The 20,180-nt window shown below is 34.6% G+C and overlaps 1 protein-coding gene across 1 annotated transcript in view; it reads left to right on the forward strand.

Moving 5' to 3' along the window:
* Positions 1–18,036, forward strand: part of CDC40 (cell division cycle 40) — a 43,087-nt gene extending 25,051 nt beyond the window's left edge. The window contains exons 5-15 of the mRNA XM_006205654.4: positions 882–1,021; positions 2,087–2,183; positions 3,663–3,802; positions 4,623–4,697; positions 6,590–6,635; positions 8,734–8,835; positions 9,862–9,977; positions 10,238–10,371; positions 14,558–14,634; positions 16,116–16,260; positions 17,281–18,036. Coding sequence (XP_006205716.1) covers positions 882–1,021; positions 2,087–2,183; positions 3,663–3,802; positions 4,623–4,697; positions 6,590–6,635; positions 8,734–8,835; positions 9,862–9,977; positions 10,238–10,371; positions 14,558–14,634; positions 16,116–16,260; positions 17,281–17,458 — 1,250 coding nt within the window. The 3' untranslated portion in view covers positions 17,459–18,036. The remainder of the gene's footprint in view (positions 1–881; positions 1,022–2,086; positions 2,184–3,662; positions 3,803–4,622; positions 4,698–6,589; positions 6,636–8,733; positions 8,836–9,861; positions 9,978–10,237; positions 10,372–14,557; positions 14,635–16,115; positions 16,261–17,280) is intronic.
* The last annotated feature ends 2,144 nt before the right edge of the window (positions 18,037–20,180 follow it).

Raw genomic sequence — 20,180 nt, forward strand, 5'->3', positions numbered from 1 at the left:
GCTGCCTTTGGTTTATGACCTAGATTCTTGTTAAAGTAGAATTATAGCAAGGTTTTGTTATAACACAGCATAAAAGAAACTGATTTGAATTAATATAGGTAAGCTTTTTTCTTTGTTAGACAGACCTTTATAATCCACATCTGAGCTAGATTCTCAGTTAACAGTTAAATTATGACTATGACTTCCATAAATCTTTATTTTTCCAATTTAATGTCTACACACAACAGACCACCTCCTACTGATCAAATGAGAATCCCAACCAGAAGTCTCCTCTTTTATGTTTTCTTCTTACTAGTAAGATTTATGATATTAGAGTTCAAGTTTAGATTGAGATCTCTTGGAAGAAATACCAACCTTGTGAAACCTTGTTTAATTTATATTGTTGCATTACAAGTGAAACAAAGAAAAGTTATAATTACTTAATATAATCTACTCTAATTCAGCTTTTAAATGAGAAATACCAACTTATTCTTGCTTCAGAGGTAACTTTTATCATTATTTAGCAATATTAAATTGCTGTGTTTCTTTCAAAAAATGGTGAAATCTACTGATAAAGGTTAGTGATTAATTAAAAAGATTGTATACCATTGCAGGATTACAGAGCTGGGTCTTTTTTCACAGAATATGCTAAATATTGCAGTGGAGGAAAGCTGCTTTGCCCAGAAGGTCGAATCTCTTTGTATAGCATGAGCTGATATATCTGGATTCATATAGGTTTTATTTTGTATTTTTAAATAAATCTTTGGTCATTTGAACAAACATCTTTCTTTAACTATATAAAGTAAAATTATATATATTTGTAAGATATATATATATATATATTGCTATTTCTTTAGAAAATATGCATATTTGTGATCACCATTTTTTTGTTTTTAATGTAGGTTTAACTGTATTTGAAACTGGTCAGAAGAAAATAGAAAAGAGGAAAAAATTCAAAGAAAATGATGCATCTAATATTGATGGTTTCTTGGGACCGTGGGCAAAATATGTGGATGAAAAAGATGTAGCCAAACCTTCAGAAGTAAGCTTTGATGTTTTTCATTGGCAATTCAAGTGTATGCCATGTCTCTTCGAAGGATATATATATTAATAAACTTGAGGTTTCCTTAGAGAACTGATTGACTGGTCAGAATTTCTCTGCCTTGGTTGACTGAGAAAATACAGTAAGACCCCTTTGTTTTTCTTTGGACTATTTTTGCTTTATATTTTTTCTGATTTATTCCTTCTATATTTTTAAATTAAAATACAGTATTGAACAATTTTTAATAGAAATCACCTTTATAATGCTATTAAGGTGCCATGGTAGCTGCTCTTCTGACACCAGATATTTAGATAGTAATTACAGAATTAATCTCTGCGATTTTAGAATTGATGGTTGGTTTTATTGATTGATTGATTGATTTAAATTTTTTAATGAAGTAATAGATCTATTTTTTTTAAATAATACTATGAAGCTTATAAAGTAAAACTATGAAACTCTACCTTGCCCTTCTCTACCTCCTAATCATACTATCTCTATGAGCCAGTCATTGTTCTAGGTCTTAGGGATGCAGCAGTGGACAAGATCAAGAAAATCCTATCCTAGCTTCTCACATCTGTATATCTCAGTAATACACATATGCTGCTATTTATTTTGACTTCTTTGTTATTGTAAAGATTTACTACTTCTCCTGCTCCTCCCGTAAAAGTTGAGTCACAGATCTACAGTCATTGCGGATATCTTTATGATTATGTAAAAGCTGTTTACTGAAGAACAGCATCGTGTTAAATTTACTGTCCTTTCTGGCACTAGATTTTCTGATTGTCCCATCCTTTCACTTGCATAATTAGCATAATACATTGTTACTTTCTAGGTGTTCCAGAAGGGTAGGTTTTGTACCGAGTTTAAAAGTTTTAACTAGTAGCCACTATATGTTTAATGCCATTTTGTAATCTGCCGAAGAGTTGAGATTGTTGTCCTAGGAGGCATACCTGCAGCTATTGCTTCACCAAAAAGTGCACCTCATTATAAAGAATTTATGACCAGCATTGACTGTGATGGGGTTCTAGACCATCCATTTTAAAGTTCACTCTTTAATTTCCTTAGGAAGAACAAAAAGAGTTGGATGAAATCACAGCAAAGAGGCAGAAAAAAGGCAAACAGGAAGAAGAGAAACCTGGGGAGGAAAAGACAATCTTACATGGTATATATTTTTTTATGCCCCTTCATTTTTATGATAAAACTTTCAGATATTTACTCTGTTCTCTGTTCATATAATATCAATTGCCTTTACTAATCAGCTGCCAAAATTCATTACAGTAAGAATTATATTGGACAATTTGAATCACAAAGAAATTACAGCAAATTCTTCTATGTTCTAATAAAAGAGATAGCCACAGATGATTTTTTGAAGTGCTAATGAATTTTTTTTAAATGGTAGATAAAGGAGAAACCTAAATTGTCCACAATCTGTTCTTTCCTAAAATAAAGTTGACTCTTTTTGGTATATAAATAGTGCCCCCAGTCATTTTAACCTTTGTTTTTAACCCAAGCCAAATATTCTCCAGGTATCATCACAGTTCATAACTGTTACTAAATTATACTTTAAAAAACAAACTTTGTTTTTCATGTAAATAGATTGGAGATTAAGACTCATATTGGAGGGAAGGTATAGCTCAGTGGTTAGAGTACATGCTTAACATGCAGGAGGTCCTGGTTTTAATCCCCAGTACCTCTATTAAAATAACTAAATAAATAAGCCTAATTACTTCCTCCCCAAAAAATAAAAAAATAATAAAAAATAAAAAGACACATTTTGATTAGTGGAAAGAAACGCATATTCACCAAAATAAATTACAAATATTCTGGAATCTACTTGGCTCATTAATAATTAATTATATTGGGGAAATTAAGTGGTGATTATCAAAGAATAAAGAATAATTCAGTTTTGATAGTGTTGATTATTCTAATGTTTTATCGCTTATAAAATATATAGGTTTTGTGAGGTCATTATTTTGTTTCTTAAGCTCCAACTTTATTTCTAAGGAGTCTGTTTAGTACTGTGGTGCTTGCAGCCATAATAGCAATAACAGCCAACATTTATTGAGTACTTATTCTGCAGCATGCTGCTAGATGCTTTATGTATATTATGTCATTTAATTCTGACATGTGACTTTATTGTAAAATCTGTGTTGAAAGTAGGAAGGAGAATGGAAAAGGAACCTGGAAGGGCATAAATGAGGAAAGCAGGCAAAAGGATAGTTGATATTGTTTTGTTTTATTTTAACTTCCTTATCCTGTTTTGCTTCTAATTCTTTGCCAGTGACTCACAAGACCCAAGTATTATCTTTTCTTCCATTGCTGTAATTATTACTACAGTGGAGTCTTTCGTATATACCACTGAAATGTGTAATTGGGTAAAGGAAGTAAGGTCTTACTTAAAGATCTGATAGTCTCTGGATATTTAGGAATTCCAAAATACTCATCTAATTGTAAATAGTAGCAGTGATTTCAGGAAGCTAAATTTTAGCTGACTCTTGGTCTCAACATCATTAGCGTATTAGTACCTAAGCCTAATATGGGATGATATCCCTATGAGTAAAATGCTTGTTATTTGAAGAATATAGAGTTCATGACCATGGCTTGTATTTGTTCACAGATTTCTTTTGCTTTCTTGTTTCAGTTAAAGAAATGTATGACTACCAAGGCAGGTCCTATCTTCACATACCTCAGGATGTTGGTGTTAATCTGCGGTCAACTGTGCCACCTGAGAAGTGTTACCTTCCCAAAAAACAAATACATGTGTGGTCTGGACACACAAAGGTAAGCAAATTGGTTGTTTCTGTTTGTTGTATTGTATAATAGTGAAGCCAACATAAATTTTCAGCTATTGATGTGGGACATCCAGTATTTTCTGGTAAAGCTGTAGGGAAGTCAAGATAGAGCAGGGAATTCAAATTGAAGATAAACCGGAATCAGATTGTGGAGGTACCCACACAAACCAGTCACAAATGACTACTCAGTCTTCAAGGTCATCTGGATCGGCCTTGACATAAGCTTTCATGATTCAGTGTTCTATCCCCAGATGGCAGCCACAGCTCTTGCCTCCAGGTTCCTGCTATAATCTGCTTCCTCTTGGGCACCAAGTCAATAAGCGATGGGCTGGTACTGGCACCAAAGCCTCAATAACTTTGCCTTAGCTCTTGGGGTTATCACACTTCAAAGAAGATCAGATGCTCCCTGGTTTATAAACTGTGGTAATACTTAAACTAACGCAGAGATAAGACACTTGAAAACTTTGATGTTGATATTCTTTGTCATCTGCACCGTTCCAGCTGATCATCTCTAGCTCTTAGCAAAGAGCAAAGGGACTGAGTAAAAGAGGGAAGAGGAGTGAGGGCATTAGCAACATGATTGACTAAGAATTCCCTTGGGTGAGGAAGTCAATAATAAAGGTTAAAAAAAATCTTGAAGAGCTTAGTGTCAATAAGGGCTTCTCTTACAATACTAATGAAGGTTATTCTTGGGCATGATTTTTAGAATGAAGAGAAGTAGTAAATTAGGTGACTTGTGTTTCCCTTCTGTTTAACTTTATCTGATATTTTGAATGCTTCTGATTGATAATTGTACTATCTTTTTATAGGGTGTCAGTGCAGTCAGATTATTCCCTCTCTCTGGCCATTTGTTGCTGTCTTGTTCCATGGACTGTAAAATTAAGGTGAGTTTTCAGTAACAGAGTAGAAGTGCTACAAAGCTAGTGCTTTGGTTAAATCTATTTGGTTAATTATAAATAAATCTGAGTTTGTTAGGCAATTAGAGGATAATTATTTTCTCTTAGGCCCTGTCAATGCAGCAATTTAGGAACTGCTTCCAAACATGTTGATTCAGATATGCTCTGTGGTCCAACTGGCTAGGCTCTTTGTAAGCTTAGACAGCTGATTAGAACATAATCACTTTGGCTTTAGACACAAATATTTCATCACTAATAATGCATTTTTATAGAGGTTTTGGATAATGTAACTGAGTTCATTTGTTTCTCAGTACCTTAAAAGTAAAGAGGACATACGATAAAAGTCCCATTTTTAGAGAGTAGATAATGCGATTCACCCTTCTACAGCCAGGAGGAGAAATGCCCCAAGCCTCTCCTCCCAAGTAGGAGAAATGCCCCAAGCCTCTCCTCCCACTTGTGGTCTTGAGAAGCTCCACCTTTAGCCGACGCTCAGCTATAGAGTGTGTGGTAGAAGAAACTCAGTTGCCAATACATGTCAAGTTGAATATGGAAAAGCCTTTTAAAAACTTAAATCTGTATCTTTTTGGTGTCTTGTTTCTGGATCATTATAGTGATCAATAAATATCAACCCTATAGTGCTCTTGAGACTTGGAAAGTTTACTGATGAAAATTTTATTCTTTGTAAATAATTCATGGATAGTTTAAAAAAAAAGGCAGCTTTTTTTGATGAGAGCAACCATTTAGGCATTTGTCTGTACGTAGTGACTTATATGACAGACCAATAGTTTGGAATAAAAACCCTTATTTCCTTTAACCTCTACTTCATACATACTATAAGTTCTATTTAGAAACAATTAAAAAAGCATAGAATTCAAATTAGTCCATGTCTATAAACATTTACCTATTATTTGCAACAGAATGTGTATAAAAAGTTAAGGGGATCATTTCATTATGATGTAAACAATTGTTGTAGAGGCAGGTGCAAAGGTGTTCTGGTTTCATAGAAGAAGCTTACCCCAATAGGAAGGTGACTAAACTAGGATAGTAGGAGCATAGGGAGTAGAATATGTCTGAGAGGAGTGAACAGAATGAATCTCATGGTATGTGCTGAAAACTACAGGTTTTGTGATTGCTGGAGTATAAAATCCAAGAGGCACAGAATGACTGCAATCATAAGGGAGGGACCAGATCCTGGAGGTCCTTTTCTGGTATCCTATGGGAACTGAAACTTTATCCTGTGGGCTTTGGGTGGCCAGGCAATGCTTTCTATTTTAGAGCACTAGCAACACTGTTAAGGCTTGGATTTGAGGCAGGCAAGAATAAAGATAGTTTCGAAGCTATTGTATGTATTCACTTTAGATGTGCTAAGAATTATGAGCCCTGTTACATTTTAGTCTGGATCATCATTTTCATAATAGCTTTTATAATACTGAATACTTCAGAAAAGTTTAGAAAAAAACCTATCAGTACCAAAATGTTATAAACATGTCAGTTTTAATAACATTATTGAATTTTAAATGTAGTTCGTAGTATTATGTAAGTAGAAACTTTTCATCATAGAAAATATATTGAATACAGAAAAGAAGAAAATGAAAACCACCTGTATAAGCTCCATCTAAATTCTCTTGATTTCAAAGTTTAGTTTTAAAGTGTATGTGTGTGTATGTGTGTGTGTGTGTGTGTAGTATAAATAGTGCAACACAGACTAGCAGCACCAAGCAGTATGTTTAATGACATGTAATGCCTTTGTTTAAATCCCCTGTACACACAGTTATGCACACACATGGCTGGCATATGACTTTTGTTATTGACTGAAAGTTGTCATTTTATCGAAGTCTTATATTAAATTTAATATTTCTGTGTAATGTTTTTTTCTCCAGCTGTGGGAGGTTTATGGAGACAGGCGCTGTCTGCGAACATTTATTGGTAATACTTCTTTTCTCTCTGGCTATAAATCTGTTTGAAAAGACTTTTTAAACTAAGATAAATCATTGACAGTAATTTTACTACCCTGATATGAAGGAAAGTTTTCATAGACTTGAGCTGAGTCTTGAAGGAGGGGTAAATCTCCCCACATAGACAAAGAGAATTAGGAAGAGAGAGCAGCAGAAGCTAAAGCAGAAGTGGTATGAGAAAACACGTTGCTTTAGGGGAACCTCTTGTACTTCAGAATCGTTAAACATGTGGAATACGGTGAAAGATGAAAGTGGAGAAAAGCAGCGGAGGGGGCAGAGTGTGGAAGACCTTTAGACTATCCTGGGGGCCTTGGGAAGCCAACCACCGAACAGTTCTTTCAGGAAAGCAGCATGATCAGCTTTGAAGTTCACAAAGATCACCATGGCAATACAGAGGATGCTTTGGTGGGACAGGCCTGGAGGCAAGAAAATGAATTACAAGGTTATTTCCTTGGTGTGGATTAGAGCTGATGAAAGCGTGAATTAAAGCAGCAGAGATGGAGAGGAAAGAACGATCAAGAGTTAAAACCAGTTGGACTTAGTAACTGGAAATGAGTGGTAAGAGTGAGGCAGGAATCTAGAGTGACTCCCAGGTGGCTGGATGAATGGTGGTACAGTTCACCATAAGAGGATGGTGAGGTTTCAGACTCGTTGAATTTGAGCTGCCTTTGGGATACTGAGATGAAAATGTCCAGTAGCAACTAGATAGCCAGATGTTGAGCTCTGTAGAGAGGTTGGGAATTGGCAACAAAAGCAGATAAAAGGATAAGACTGAGAGAACTCCTTGAGGGAAAGAAGGCCAAAAAGAGGGCAGCTTTGTGGTAGACTAGCCCTGTTAGTAGATAACAGTTTATTCTTTGTTAGATTTTGTGTGAAGGCTGGTTACATTCCAAATTAAACTAAATCACATTGAAGACCCTTTGTGTGAATTGTAGTGACTCTGTTTTTAGATTTCAGTGGGAGTTCGTTCTGCGGTGCTTTGTTATGATTTTAGGGCCTTACCACACAAATAAATACTGCCCAAGATGCTGGGGCAGCCTAAAGGACGACTTGTGGGAAGGCTCTGAACAGCGTCCAGGGAACAAAGTGTCTCCTGCTATGTAGGGGATTTGGTCCCTATCTGTCTCTGCTGCCCTAACAGACAGTTTTTCGGTGGAAAACTGAAAATTTCCTGCTTAGAAAGATGATAGCAGCTCTGACTGGGACTCCTGCTGTAGGAAAGAATGCCTAACTGCCATAGTACATTCTGCGTGACTAGAGTTCATCACTGGTGACGGTACAGGGCTTCTGTGTGCGGCTGACAGTTTGTGTCATGCACATTTTGCACAACTGTACTTGGCAGTCTTGGTCATGGTGAGATGGTTTTTTAAAAAGGGAAGTTTGTACTTTCATTTAGCCACATTTTATTCGTTCCTGTAACTTTCAGAAGAGTTGATTGGTCTGGCAAGATTGATTTCCAAGCAAAGCATCTTAAAATTAATTTATTGTCAGATGCCATTTTGACTAAACAGTAGTTAGTATTTGTTTTCAAAAAGATTTAGTCTCTGAGATTCTGAATCCATTTCTATGAAATTTGGTAATGTGGTCACAAATATACAATTATTGAACAAAGGCTACAATTTTCATGAACTTCAGGTTTAGGTCACATTCTTTTCACCTCCAGCTTGGCAAGTAATCTGAGAAGGAACCTTCAAAATGTCTCCTTTGTTGGCAATAATTGGCCTATTATGTTTCCTTAAATTCTTGGCTGTTCAGTCATCAGCTGGATGTATTACATATTAAGAGAGTGCCATGACAGACTTTAAAAAAAAAGTTAGATCTTTTCTCTTGGTTCTTTCCTAACTGTTAGACATCAGAATCACCTGAGGAGATTTTCAAAGAGGGGGAAGAAAACCACCTACATTCCCAAGCCCACATATTCTGAGTCAGTAAATCAGGAGGTGGGGTTCCAGTGATTTTTGACTTAGTGTGCCTTGAAAAATACTGTTTAATGCTATTTCTCTTATGTTGCTTATATTTTAAAAGAAGATACTTCACCTCACCTCCATTTCTATTGTCTCTGCCTTTAGGTCACAGTAAAGCTGTTAGGGACATCTGCTTTAATACTGCAGGGACACAGTTCCTCAGTGCAGCTTATGACAGGTATCTTAAGCTCTGGGACACTGAGACAGGTAAGAGCTCACTTACACTAACACATATTTATCTTATAAATTACCATTTTTAAATGAAACAATGTGATTGATCTGTGACAAAATGTTACCTCCTCTAACTGCTGGTTCTCATATCATTGACTATTAGCTAATACCACAAAATGTTTGTAGAGTTGAAACTCAGCTATATAAGTAGCTTTTTCACTATGAAACTTTGTTTCCATCAAATACAATTGATAAAGCAAAAGTATTGATAGAAAAGGAAATTTGAAAATTTCCAAAGACTATTTAATTGATCTTTTTGTTCCCCTACATCACCTAGCACACTGCATTGCACATAATAGAAGCACAATAAATGTCTAATGAACAGAATTAAATTTAATTGTCCCAGTTGGTTAAAATGTAGCTCTGAACTTCCATGGGCAGATGGTTTTATATATTCACAGACATATTAATGTCAGTACATTGTGGCTAGTATAATTTTATGTAATTAGAGAACCATCTTTCATCTTACCAATTTTCAAGAGTCAAGATAATAGCTAATAGTTATTGAACACTGTTTACCAGGCATTGTACTAAGCACTTACATGTAGTATCTCATTCAACCTTTAAAATACCACTATGAGAAAAATACTATTATTTATTATTAAAAATTATACATAAATTGTAGATGAGGAAATCAAGACATAACAAGGTATCTTTTCCAGGGTCACACAGCTGGTAATGTCTGAATTAGGTTCAAACCAGCATCTCTCTAAAGCCAAAACCCATACTCTTAACCTCTTTGGCAGTGGTCCTCAACTCTAGCTGCATATTGTAATCACCTGGAGAGCTTTGTCTATTCTGCAATTGATGATACAGATTTATTTTTGAAAATATTTTTAATCATCAAAAATCTTTGAAAAGGAACAGTGTAGTTTACAGTAAAGAACAAATAGGCTGCCCTTCAAAATACATTAAGTAGATGATCTCTAGATCTTAACCTCAGGATTGTCTTTAAGTGGTCAAATTCATTTTATCTACTTTAACTTGGGTCTTTGGTTTCAGGACAGTGTATATCAAGGTTTACAAACAGGAAAGTACCCTATTGTGTGAAATTTAATCCTGATGAAGATAAGCAAAATCTCTTTGTGGCTGGGATGTCTGATAAAAAGATTGTACAAGTAAGTCTTTTGACAATATTTTTATTAAGATTCCTGAGCTTTATGTTGTATCAGAGAATGGAATAAGGAATATTAACTTGTTTAATGTTTGTTACTTTTAGGGACTGCTAATACTCTATTCTTAGCAGAAAACTAAATTTATAAAAACATGATGTTGGAGATCTTTTTTCCTTCTTCACTTTCCATAATTATGATCTTTGTTTGTTTTCATAAACCTGTTCCACTGCTATCTCTGACCCTTTCTCTTATTTGATATACAGTGGGACATTCGAAGTGGAGAAATTGTGCAGGAGTATGATCGGCATTTGGGAGCTGTCAACACCATTGTTTTTGTCGATGAGAATAGGAGATTTGTGAGCACATCTGATGACAAAAGCCTAAGGGTTTGGGAATGGTGAGTTTTTATCATCAGCAAATCTGATTTATATCAAGCAAACAATTTAAATTTTGTAGCCAAAGACAAAGCCTGATAATATGCAACCATCTTTGCAATCTGAATATTTTTACAACTATGATCTCTGGCCCATCAAACTGTTTTAACTATTCAAGTATCCAGAATACAAAAATAAAAATTTAAACATGCTACTTTTTATAGTCCTTGGATAATCTATCTAAAGGATATGTATTTTGAGTCACTTTTCTTGCAATAGTGAAAAGTTTGTGTAGTGCTGTCTTACATGCTTTATTAGGTATCTTATCTTTGCAAAATAACTGACAAAAAGCAGAGGTCACAAATGTATATACTGTATTGCTTATGCTAGGAACTGGGCCTAAGATCCTGGCCTTAGAACCAACTCAATAAAATATTTTAAGATCTCTTAATTTTTTTAATGTCTGCATTTTGATTATTCAATACTGAAAACTGCCCCATGTCCTCACCCTTATGTCCTACTGTTCATAGCCCATTATGGTAGGAAACAAATGTTTTACTTGTACAGTATAATCAGAATATATTGGTTAATTTTGCTTTCCTAGAGAATGACACTTTTCTAAAGTGAAGAAATACTAAAGTTAATTTCACTGAGTATCATTGATCATATTTTATAATTGATTTTCCAAAGTAGTGCATAATAATCTTTTTGTTAGAATGAATATTTGATTGTTTTCATAGTCGGTTATAAAGCACAGCTCAACTATGGTTATAGCCTAGCAGTGGCTAGAAAGTGTCTTTCCACCCCCAGAAGTTGTTCTCCTTTAGGAAGTGAGAAGCCTTGAACTACAGGCAATAGTTTCCTCCTGAAACTGAGTCTGTCTGGGGGTGAGCAGATCCCTAACCATTGTCAGGACAGTTTGGGTTACTGAAGATTTGATGTGATTTAACTGCAGTTTCTCCCATACTCACTGCCAGTACACCCCTCCAAATTACCCCCAATTAATGGAGAGTTGACTATATTTTAAATGTAGTCTTAACATCATTCTTAAGGTCCTTGTTTGAGACTATATTATAACTAAGATCTCTCCTACTTGGGAAATGATGTTATATGCAGAGAACCTGATGTGGACATCAAGTTTTATATAAGCCAATTTAGACCACTTGCACAACAAACTAGATAGTTTAGCATAACTATAGCTGTTTTGTTTTGTTTGTCTTTAACAGTTTGATAATGCTTAAACTTTCAGATGTTTCTACCTTCATATGATATTTCAGCTCCATTTTAAAATGTGTCGCCGTATAAAAGAAATGGGTAAATAAATGATGCACCAATTATAGGGCTTTTAGAACGTTTGTGTGTGTTTTCTAAATTACAGCATTGGTCAGCAAAATATTTTGATTAAAGAGTTTGATGTTAGCATTTTTTTTCTTCTCAGAGCTTAAGAAATACTCCTAAGAGTCATAATACAATTTCATTATGAATGATGACATCCTATAGATTTCAGTTTACTTCTCACTTGCTACTGGAGCTTTCCTAACCAGTCCTGACATGAGATTAGATGCTTCTTCTCTGTCATCTCTGCAGCCCTTTGCTTCCCACAGCCTTTTAGTGCTAATTTTTTCCTCTTCCCTGACAAGTTCCTAACCATGTGTCAGTCATCCTCTCTTATTTGTCCCCAGCATCAGCACAGGGCCTGGCATGTAGTATGCACTGAATGTCTAAGGAAATCATTATTGCCATAATTATTAATGAAGTTACATTACTGAGCTCTTTCTATGTGCCAGGCACACTAAGCATTTTACATGAACTATTTCATTTAATGGGCAAGTAATCTTATAAGATAGGTGCGTCTGCTATCCCTATTTGATAGATAAGGGAACTGAGATTGGTTAAGTAACTGGCCCAAGGTTCCACAAGACATGAAAGATCCAGAATTCAAACTTAGATCAGACTGATTCCAAAGTTTTTTTTTCTTTTTTCTTTTTTTTTCCAGCTTTATTGAGGTATAAATGGCAAATAAAATTGTAATGTTTTTAAAGTGTACAACATAATGATTTGATATACATTATGCATTAATTAGCCCTTTCACACTGAGTTAATTAACATATCCGTCACCTCACATATTTACTTTTTTGTTTGATGAGAACACTTAGGTTCTAGTCTCTTAGCAAATTTCAGTTATACAATACAGTGTTATCAACTATAGTCACCATGGTATACAGTAGAACCTTAGGCCTTATTCATCTTATAACTAAAAGTTTGTACCCTTTTACTAGCTTTGCTTAATTCTCTACCCACCCCTAACACCCACCCACCCCAACCTGGATCCCAGCCCCTGGCAGCCACCATTCTATTCTATTTTTATGAGTCTGACTTTTTTTTTTTTAAAGACCACACATGTAAGTGATGCCATGCAGTATTTTTCTCTCTTACTTATTTCACTTAGCATAACACCCTCCAGGTTTATCCAAAGGAAACTTGGGTTTCCTTAAACAATACAATACAAACTAAGACCATTATAAACAGTTTTAGAGGAGAAGAGAAGATTATAGTTAGATGTTGAGCATCCTGTGGTATTCTAATTGCCTAAATTCATGAGATATCATAGTCATGTTTTCTCCCAAAGGCATTTATTTTCGTTAAAATATTTTTAAAAGAAACTTTTACAGAGGTTGAGACTACTGTTTATCTTTAAAATTTCAAAGACTTATGTTAGGTTTTTTTTTTTTTTGATGATTTCATTTCCAGACTGAAGATTAATTGTAACATAAGTTACTGGCTTATTATAATGATTTGCAATTATTTAATTTTTATTTATTAAATATAACTGCGCCTGACAGACATTTTTACTAGCAGTTATGAAGTTCGTAGGGTATTTGGATTCTTTTCTTGTTCTAGAGCTCAGGGTACCACAGGTCTTTGAAATAAGTGATCTATTTGAATGTTTCTGCTTACTTTTAGTAAAACATTGGTTGATATGAACGATGGTAAATTTATTTTTTAATGATCTTATGTTTTAATTCATGTTATAAAATTATCAGCCACTAATAATATAAGGAAAGAAAAACAATAGAACCTTTTTAAAAAGATTGAGGGCTCTTCTCAATACATATGAGTCATTCTGAATGTCAACGTTCACTGGTACCTTAGAGGTATAAGGGGTTGGAGATTTGATAAATGATACTGCTCCCCAGGTTATACCTGAAAATGTTTTCCTCTAATGAGACTCCAATAGAGTTTTTTTCCAGTCATGTGCTTCTTCTGGGTAGATAGATGGATAGAGAAAATTCTTACTTAAAGGCAAATTATTATTGTTGTTACTATTGTTATTTTCAAATTAATCAGTCTTTGAACTTGAACCATAGTTTGAAATTGAAATTGCTGCTTTACATTCTGTATTATCAAATTACATTTCCAAAACATTACTCTATAAAAAAAATATTTCTGATGTCACATGAAAAGCAGCAAGACAAAAATCCTTCAGAATTACTAAAAAAATTTTTATCGTGGAGAATATTAAGAACAAAAAGAACTTAGAACTTTGGATGGACCTAGATTTAGGTGACTAGTTTTAGATTTTTGTTATATCCTTTGTATCACTCACATGAGAATTTTTAAAATGCTTTTTCTCCTACATCATACACATTTGGAATACTACACATGTAAAATGAAAATAGAAGATGTCCAGGTACCAAGCACTTAATCTCCTAATTTTTGGGTGGGCTTGACCTGCTCCCAGATCCCTGTATGGCTTTGCCTCCCATCCATTTGCATTGCTGAAGGCTCTTTAGCACTCTCACCTGCTTGCAGAGTAACAAGTTAAGGTTGACTGGCAGGTAAAATAAGAATACTTCGTGTAGGCTTGCCTCAGACATCTTGCTTCTGCCTACCACGGTATATTTTTACATGAATTCATTATTAAAGAACTCTTAGTAACAGATTTTTTTTAACACAAAGGCCAAAGTTTAAATCAAATAGAGATAGAAAACTAAATCACTGACACTTGTAATTATCATGGAAAGTCATTTGGAAAGTTGAAGATTTATAGTAGGCAATAGAATGTCATTTTGTGATTTTGCTTCCTTTAGGACGTTTCATGAAAGCTTTATTAAATATCTAATTTCAAGAGTATCTCTTTTGTTTCAGAGATTATTCTTCTAACAGTACTTTAAAAAACTACTCTGATAAGCTGTTTTTAATTTTTAGGGATATACCTGTGGATTTCAAGTATATAGCTGAACCCAGTATGCACTCAATGCCTGCAGTGACTTTGTCTCCAAATGGTGAGTTAGTAGATAGAATGTGTTTTTAAATGAGCTTCTAAGACACGGTGTGATTTCTAGATTGAAAAGAACCTTGGCCATTCCCGCCTGGGGGAGGTCTGTCACAGTGCCATACTTGTATAAGGAAATCTTTTCAGTATTAGAAATAATCACTCATTTATTTTTATGTGCGTCACGTCACCCATTCTTTTTTTTTTAATTAAAAATAAAAGAACCAATGATTTGTAACCAGCATTGACCAAGCATCTAAGGATTTCGATTTGAGAATCAGGGTTTTGTTTGTTTGTTTGTTTGTTATTTTAATAATTATCCTTCCAACAGAATCATGTTCAAAAACCCATTTAGTGATTTATTAGAAGCTATTTTTCTTCTAGGAATAGGAAATTTTGGTCTGGTTCCCTATAATGAGAACACCTTAGCAAATTCACTATAAAAGATTTTCTCAGGCAAAAATAAAAAAGATGTATCTATTTAATACTGTTTTCTATTCAATGATCCATTGCCTTTTTTAAGTACAAGTACCACAGATAGACTGATACAATTCTAGCTCTACCATCAGGGTATTAAAGTAGAGGATGTGATGTGTGGGCAGCCTTGTCATCAAAGCCACTCTTGACTCACATAGCTACTGTGAGTGTAGAGCAAGGAAGAAGAGCAAGAGTTTGTTCTTCCATTCAGGGTACTTGTCACAAACAAATCAGTGATCATTTGTCAGATGCCCTATGATTTTTATGAGAAGAGCAACCTAGTTGAGTCCTTTTCTGATAGTCACCATATTGTATACAGTTATATTTATCACTGTGCATCTGCATTTCATGTGTGTTTTTTTAAACATCCATTACAAATACTGTGCCATCTTGAACAAGGCCATTTACCCAATCAGACCGTGGGCACTGTTAGGATCAGTCCCTTAGTTAATCATATCTACAAATATATAGGATGCAAAGTTACTGCAGTTTAGGCTCTAGGGGCTTTGGTGAGTCCTGGCAGATGAAAATAATATGGCCCGCAACAGTTATTAGAATTCTTTTAATCATATCTTTTTTGTACAGTTTTATTTAATAATCCTAGGTTTTCCCATGTAGAGTTTGTTTTTCCTCTTTCCATAATTAACATAAATAAATTTCTTTCCATGGTTCTGTTGTCTGTCCTTACTACAAATTAATTTCATTCATAAAGCTAATTGAGTTCTATTAACACTAAACTCAGAGTTTATGTATATCCTTATTTAAACAAAAAAGAAATTTATAGCAAAAGTGGTCAAAGATACAAGATTGTATGAGCAACATTCATTACTTTATATGTAAATACCTCTCACCAGCAATAAAATTGTAACATTTTCTAGGTGGTATGGTAAATTCATTTTCCCATTATTAAAAGGTTTTGGGAACAAAAGAATACTAATGACTGAACATATTTAAAATAATGTCTTTTTAAATTTTTAAGTCTTGCTCTAAATGTCTCATTTATTGAATTTGCAGGGAAATGGCTGGCATGCCAGTCGATGGACAACCAAATCTTAATTTTTGGAGCACAGAACAGATTTAGATTAAATAAGAAAAAAATTTTTAAGGGCCATATGGTAGCTGGCTATGCTTGTCAGGTAGATTTTTCACCAGACATGAGGTAAGTTTAAGTCTTCTCATATATATTGATATTCAAATATGATAATATAAGCTATTGCTATACAAATAATAGCACTGTACAAATCACTTTTACATCTGTAGTTGTATGAGAACTGTGGAGGTTATCAAAATGCCAGATAAAAGGCAAGAACAAGTTATGACAACTGCATTGGGCTTTTTTAAGTTCTTCAGTATGTCTCCTTCTATTGTTTAGTTCTGTGCCCTTTACCTTCATAATGAATCCCTGTCTGTAAGGCAATATCTCACTTTCTCTCTGCTTTTCTAAACAAGGTTAGGAGGACTATAATCACTATATTGCTGTGGTTGAATGAACACCAAAAGGATTAATCCTATATCATGGGGCTGAAGTTAACAACTTCACTACAGCTTTTCTGTGCTGAAACCTCAAATCCAGCTTCTGAATGTTTCTAGGTCACACTAGATTTGTAAAGCCTAGAGTCGAGAGAAGCCACATTCATTTCCCCCCTCCCCCATCATTAGCTAAAATAAATGAGTATCAGTAATTTCAAAAATCACTGTAAACGTGTATGTTTAGCCTGGAAATTGAGACTTAGACTCCTACCTCTGAGTCAGTCTTAGACATATTTAAAAGCTGTTGGAGCCAAAAAATAATTTGGAAAGTGGTAGAGCTACTACAGTTGTATGGGTCTACATGTGTTTGCTGGCTCTGTGTGAAATTGGTTAGCCTGCCTGTTTCTGACTGTCTAGAGAGGGATTGTGATACTGCATTCACTGTGGCCCCTGGGTCTCCCAATTTTCCAAGTTAAAAATAATTTTTATTCTTAGATTGGTCACTCAGTGGGGAGGTTTTTTGATAGAAATTTAAATTATAGACTGTTTTATACTCCACCTTGTTATTCTGGGTATTATATATTCACATACACACATACATATATATATATATATTAAGGTGAAAAGATAGACTCTTTCTCTGTTCCTCATCCACTTTACTGGTTTAAGGTGTTTGAATAATTTGAATTTATTTTTCTTCCCATGGCAGCTATGTGATTTCAGGAGATGGAAATGGAAAATTAAACATTTGGGACTGGAAGACCACAAAACTCTACAGTAGATTTAAAGCTCATGATAAAGTGTGTATAGGCGCAGTGTGGCATCCTCATGAAACATCTAAAGTCATAACTTGTGGTTGGGATGGTCTCATAAAATTGTGGGATTAATGAGATTAATCCTTAAACTGCCCAGGATCATTTTTGATCCAGTATCATATTTAACTATATTTAATTATTAAATGTGTTGGATGGCAACTTGATTTACAGATTATGATCTTACATGGCCTTCTAAAGCTGACCCATTGTTTAAAAAAAGAAAGCTATGTAAATTTGACTCATATAATTTCATTGGAAATTTCATTTTGTTCTTTGTAGGTGTTGTTTATACAGAGAATGACCATTGACTTTCTATTTGGCAAGCAGTTGTTGGCAGGCAGTTTGGGTTTACCCCTATGACATACTGAAAGGATCCCTTTGGAGCTGAGAAAGAATCCCTAGTGGCTTACCTCTTCCACAAAAAGGAAAGGAAGAGGGATGATATAATTTAATGTGAATCTGAAAGATGGATAAAACCACCCACAATGTTCCCATTATTTTCAATGGGTCAAGTTCTAATCTTTTGGATTCGGGAGTTCCAGTGTTTTATGACCTATGTTGTGTTTGTTTAGTTGTAAGCCAACAATCTTCTCTGACTACAGCATTCCTCTCATTATTAAACAACGTAAAATAAAAATCAGTCCAAAGTTCCTTCCGTGATTTTCTTCTTAATCAGTATAGAAAGGACTATCCATAATTAGAGAATTACATTATTTTTGAAGACGGAACTCAAGAGAATGAATCAAGACTTTGAACTGTATTTGTATTTACTGTCCACTAAGGACGTGGCTACACTTTGAGAAATCAGGGTCTCATAGGTCATTGCTTCACAGGTGTTACTACTGAAATACTCCTCATAGGAGAATGGATATGAGGGCATAGTTCAGAGTGTCATCTTGTAATTTCTTTGAAGTTGTAGGTTTATCTTAAAGATTATTCTGATTTTGCTTGTGAACATATTCAACAGAACTTTTTAAGATTAAAAACAATTTTTAACTTCTTTCTAAATCTTTGGGTAAAATTCACACTCCAGGAAAGATAGCTAGGGTTCCCAGTTTGAGAAGCAAGGACTGTGATTAGTTAAAAAAAATTTTTTTTTAACTTCAGATTGTGAATTTAGCTTCTTGAATATAATAGCTAATAGCACTTTAGTTTGACAAGCCATCTCTCCTGTTTTATTACAAATCTATATTAGATGTTTGAATGTGTTGTGAAATATTTCAGTACCATGCTATAAAAGATTTGCTCGTAGTTTCTCAAAGTGCTAACTTGGAGACCAAAATCATGTTGAGTGCTGATATCCTAGGGACATGAGTTCTTTGCTATCAAGAGCAGTTCATGCTCCTTGCTCTTAGAACTCCCATTTTTAAACATTAAAATGAAAAAATACCTGGTAGATGACCAGGTTCTATAGCCATATAAAAATAAATTTCAAAGAAGGAAATAGAAAAAGAATAAATGTGGTAGAGATATTTTTGGACACATGGGCACTCAAAGAAATATTAATACACTGCCTAGCCACTGCCATTTCTGTATCTGCCAGGAAGGGTAGCTGTCATTTCCCGAAGAGAAAAGAATTCAGACAAGAGCTTTTCTTTTGTCCCAACCACTGGTTTTAACAAATGTGAATTACTGAAATATGATGGGACAAAAATAATTAATCATACATTTAAACTATCTTGTTCGGCACCAGTATTGTGTATGTTTACAAATCATAATTTCTAAATCTGGGTTTATTTTATTGTGTTTTAAACTGTTTCTAAACTAAGGAACTGTATATAAAAGTTGTCTCTTTTTTAAAAGATCATATTTTTAAATAAAGCATTTTTTGTAGAAAGTGTTATCAAAATTTTTGTCCTTAGTCTCCTTTTAAGTCTTAACTCTGTTGAGACACCAAATTAAACCATTTGCAGATTTTGAATGGGTCATTTTGATTTTTATGGGGAGAAATGATGCTTTAGAGGTGAGTATGGTTTATTAATATGGTATATTATTTATTCTAAATAAATAATAAAAATTCAGGGCAGTACCCTCAGAGCACACAGATTAAGTTTAACGCATTCCACATTTATTCACTGAGTGGTGGCATTGAGTCATGATTGCACCCATTTTAGAGTACACAAATGAGTGGAGTTCTTTTCCAGCATAAAAAAGTCTCAAGATCATGTTGTTACTGGAATTAAGTGGTTACCATCTGGTTCCTTTCCCTCACTGCAACCCTTTTGTCATACCCAGGACAGATTTCCTTCCTAAAAGTTAAAATAAAAGTAATGCTTTAGTGAAAGGTTTAATTGAGTGAATATTTAAATGTTGAAGCAGAAGCTGGGAATATTTTGTGCTAAATAAAGAGCCAGTTTTAAGATACGGAACAGGGAGTAGCATCAAACAGGCACTTCTCTTAAGTAGAAAGTATAGAGTGATTCTTGGATGCATTGTGAGGCTGGTTGTTGTCCTTGGCATGTTTATAAATTATCTGGAAGAAAATGTTGACAGTGAAATAGCAATCCCTTGGATGGAAGCTGGAAGGATTGCAGCACTAGCAACAATTACAGAGGCTCTCCTTGAAGAACACTTTCTCGGAATGTGGATTGAGAACCACTTGCATCAGAATCATCTGGAGATGGTGTCACTTACTAAGAGACAGAATTCGGAAGAAAGCAGAATTCTGGTTGTGGGGAGCCATATGAATTCAGGTATGGGGAAGGCAAGTGTGAAGTTCCATCCAGGTCAAATTATCCATGAGCAGTGTTAACTGTGGGTCGCAAAGTGAGACCTAGGGAACACTGATGCTATA

The sequence above is a fragment of the Vicugna pacos genome, chromosome 8 (assembly GCF_048564905.1).
Source record: "Vicugna pacos chromosome 8, VicPac4, whole genome shotgun sequence".
NCBI classification, from domain to species: domain Eukaryota; kingdom Metazoa; phylum Chordata; class Mammalia; order Artiodactyla; family Camelidae; genus Vicugna; species Vicugna pacos.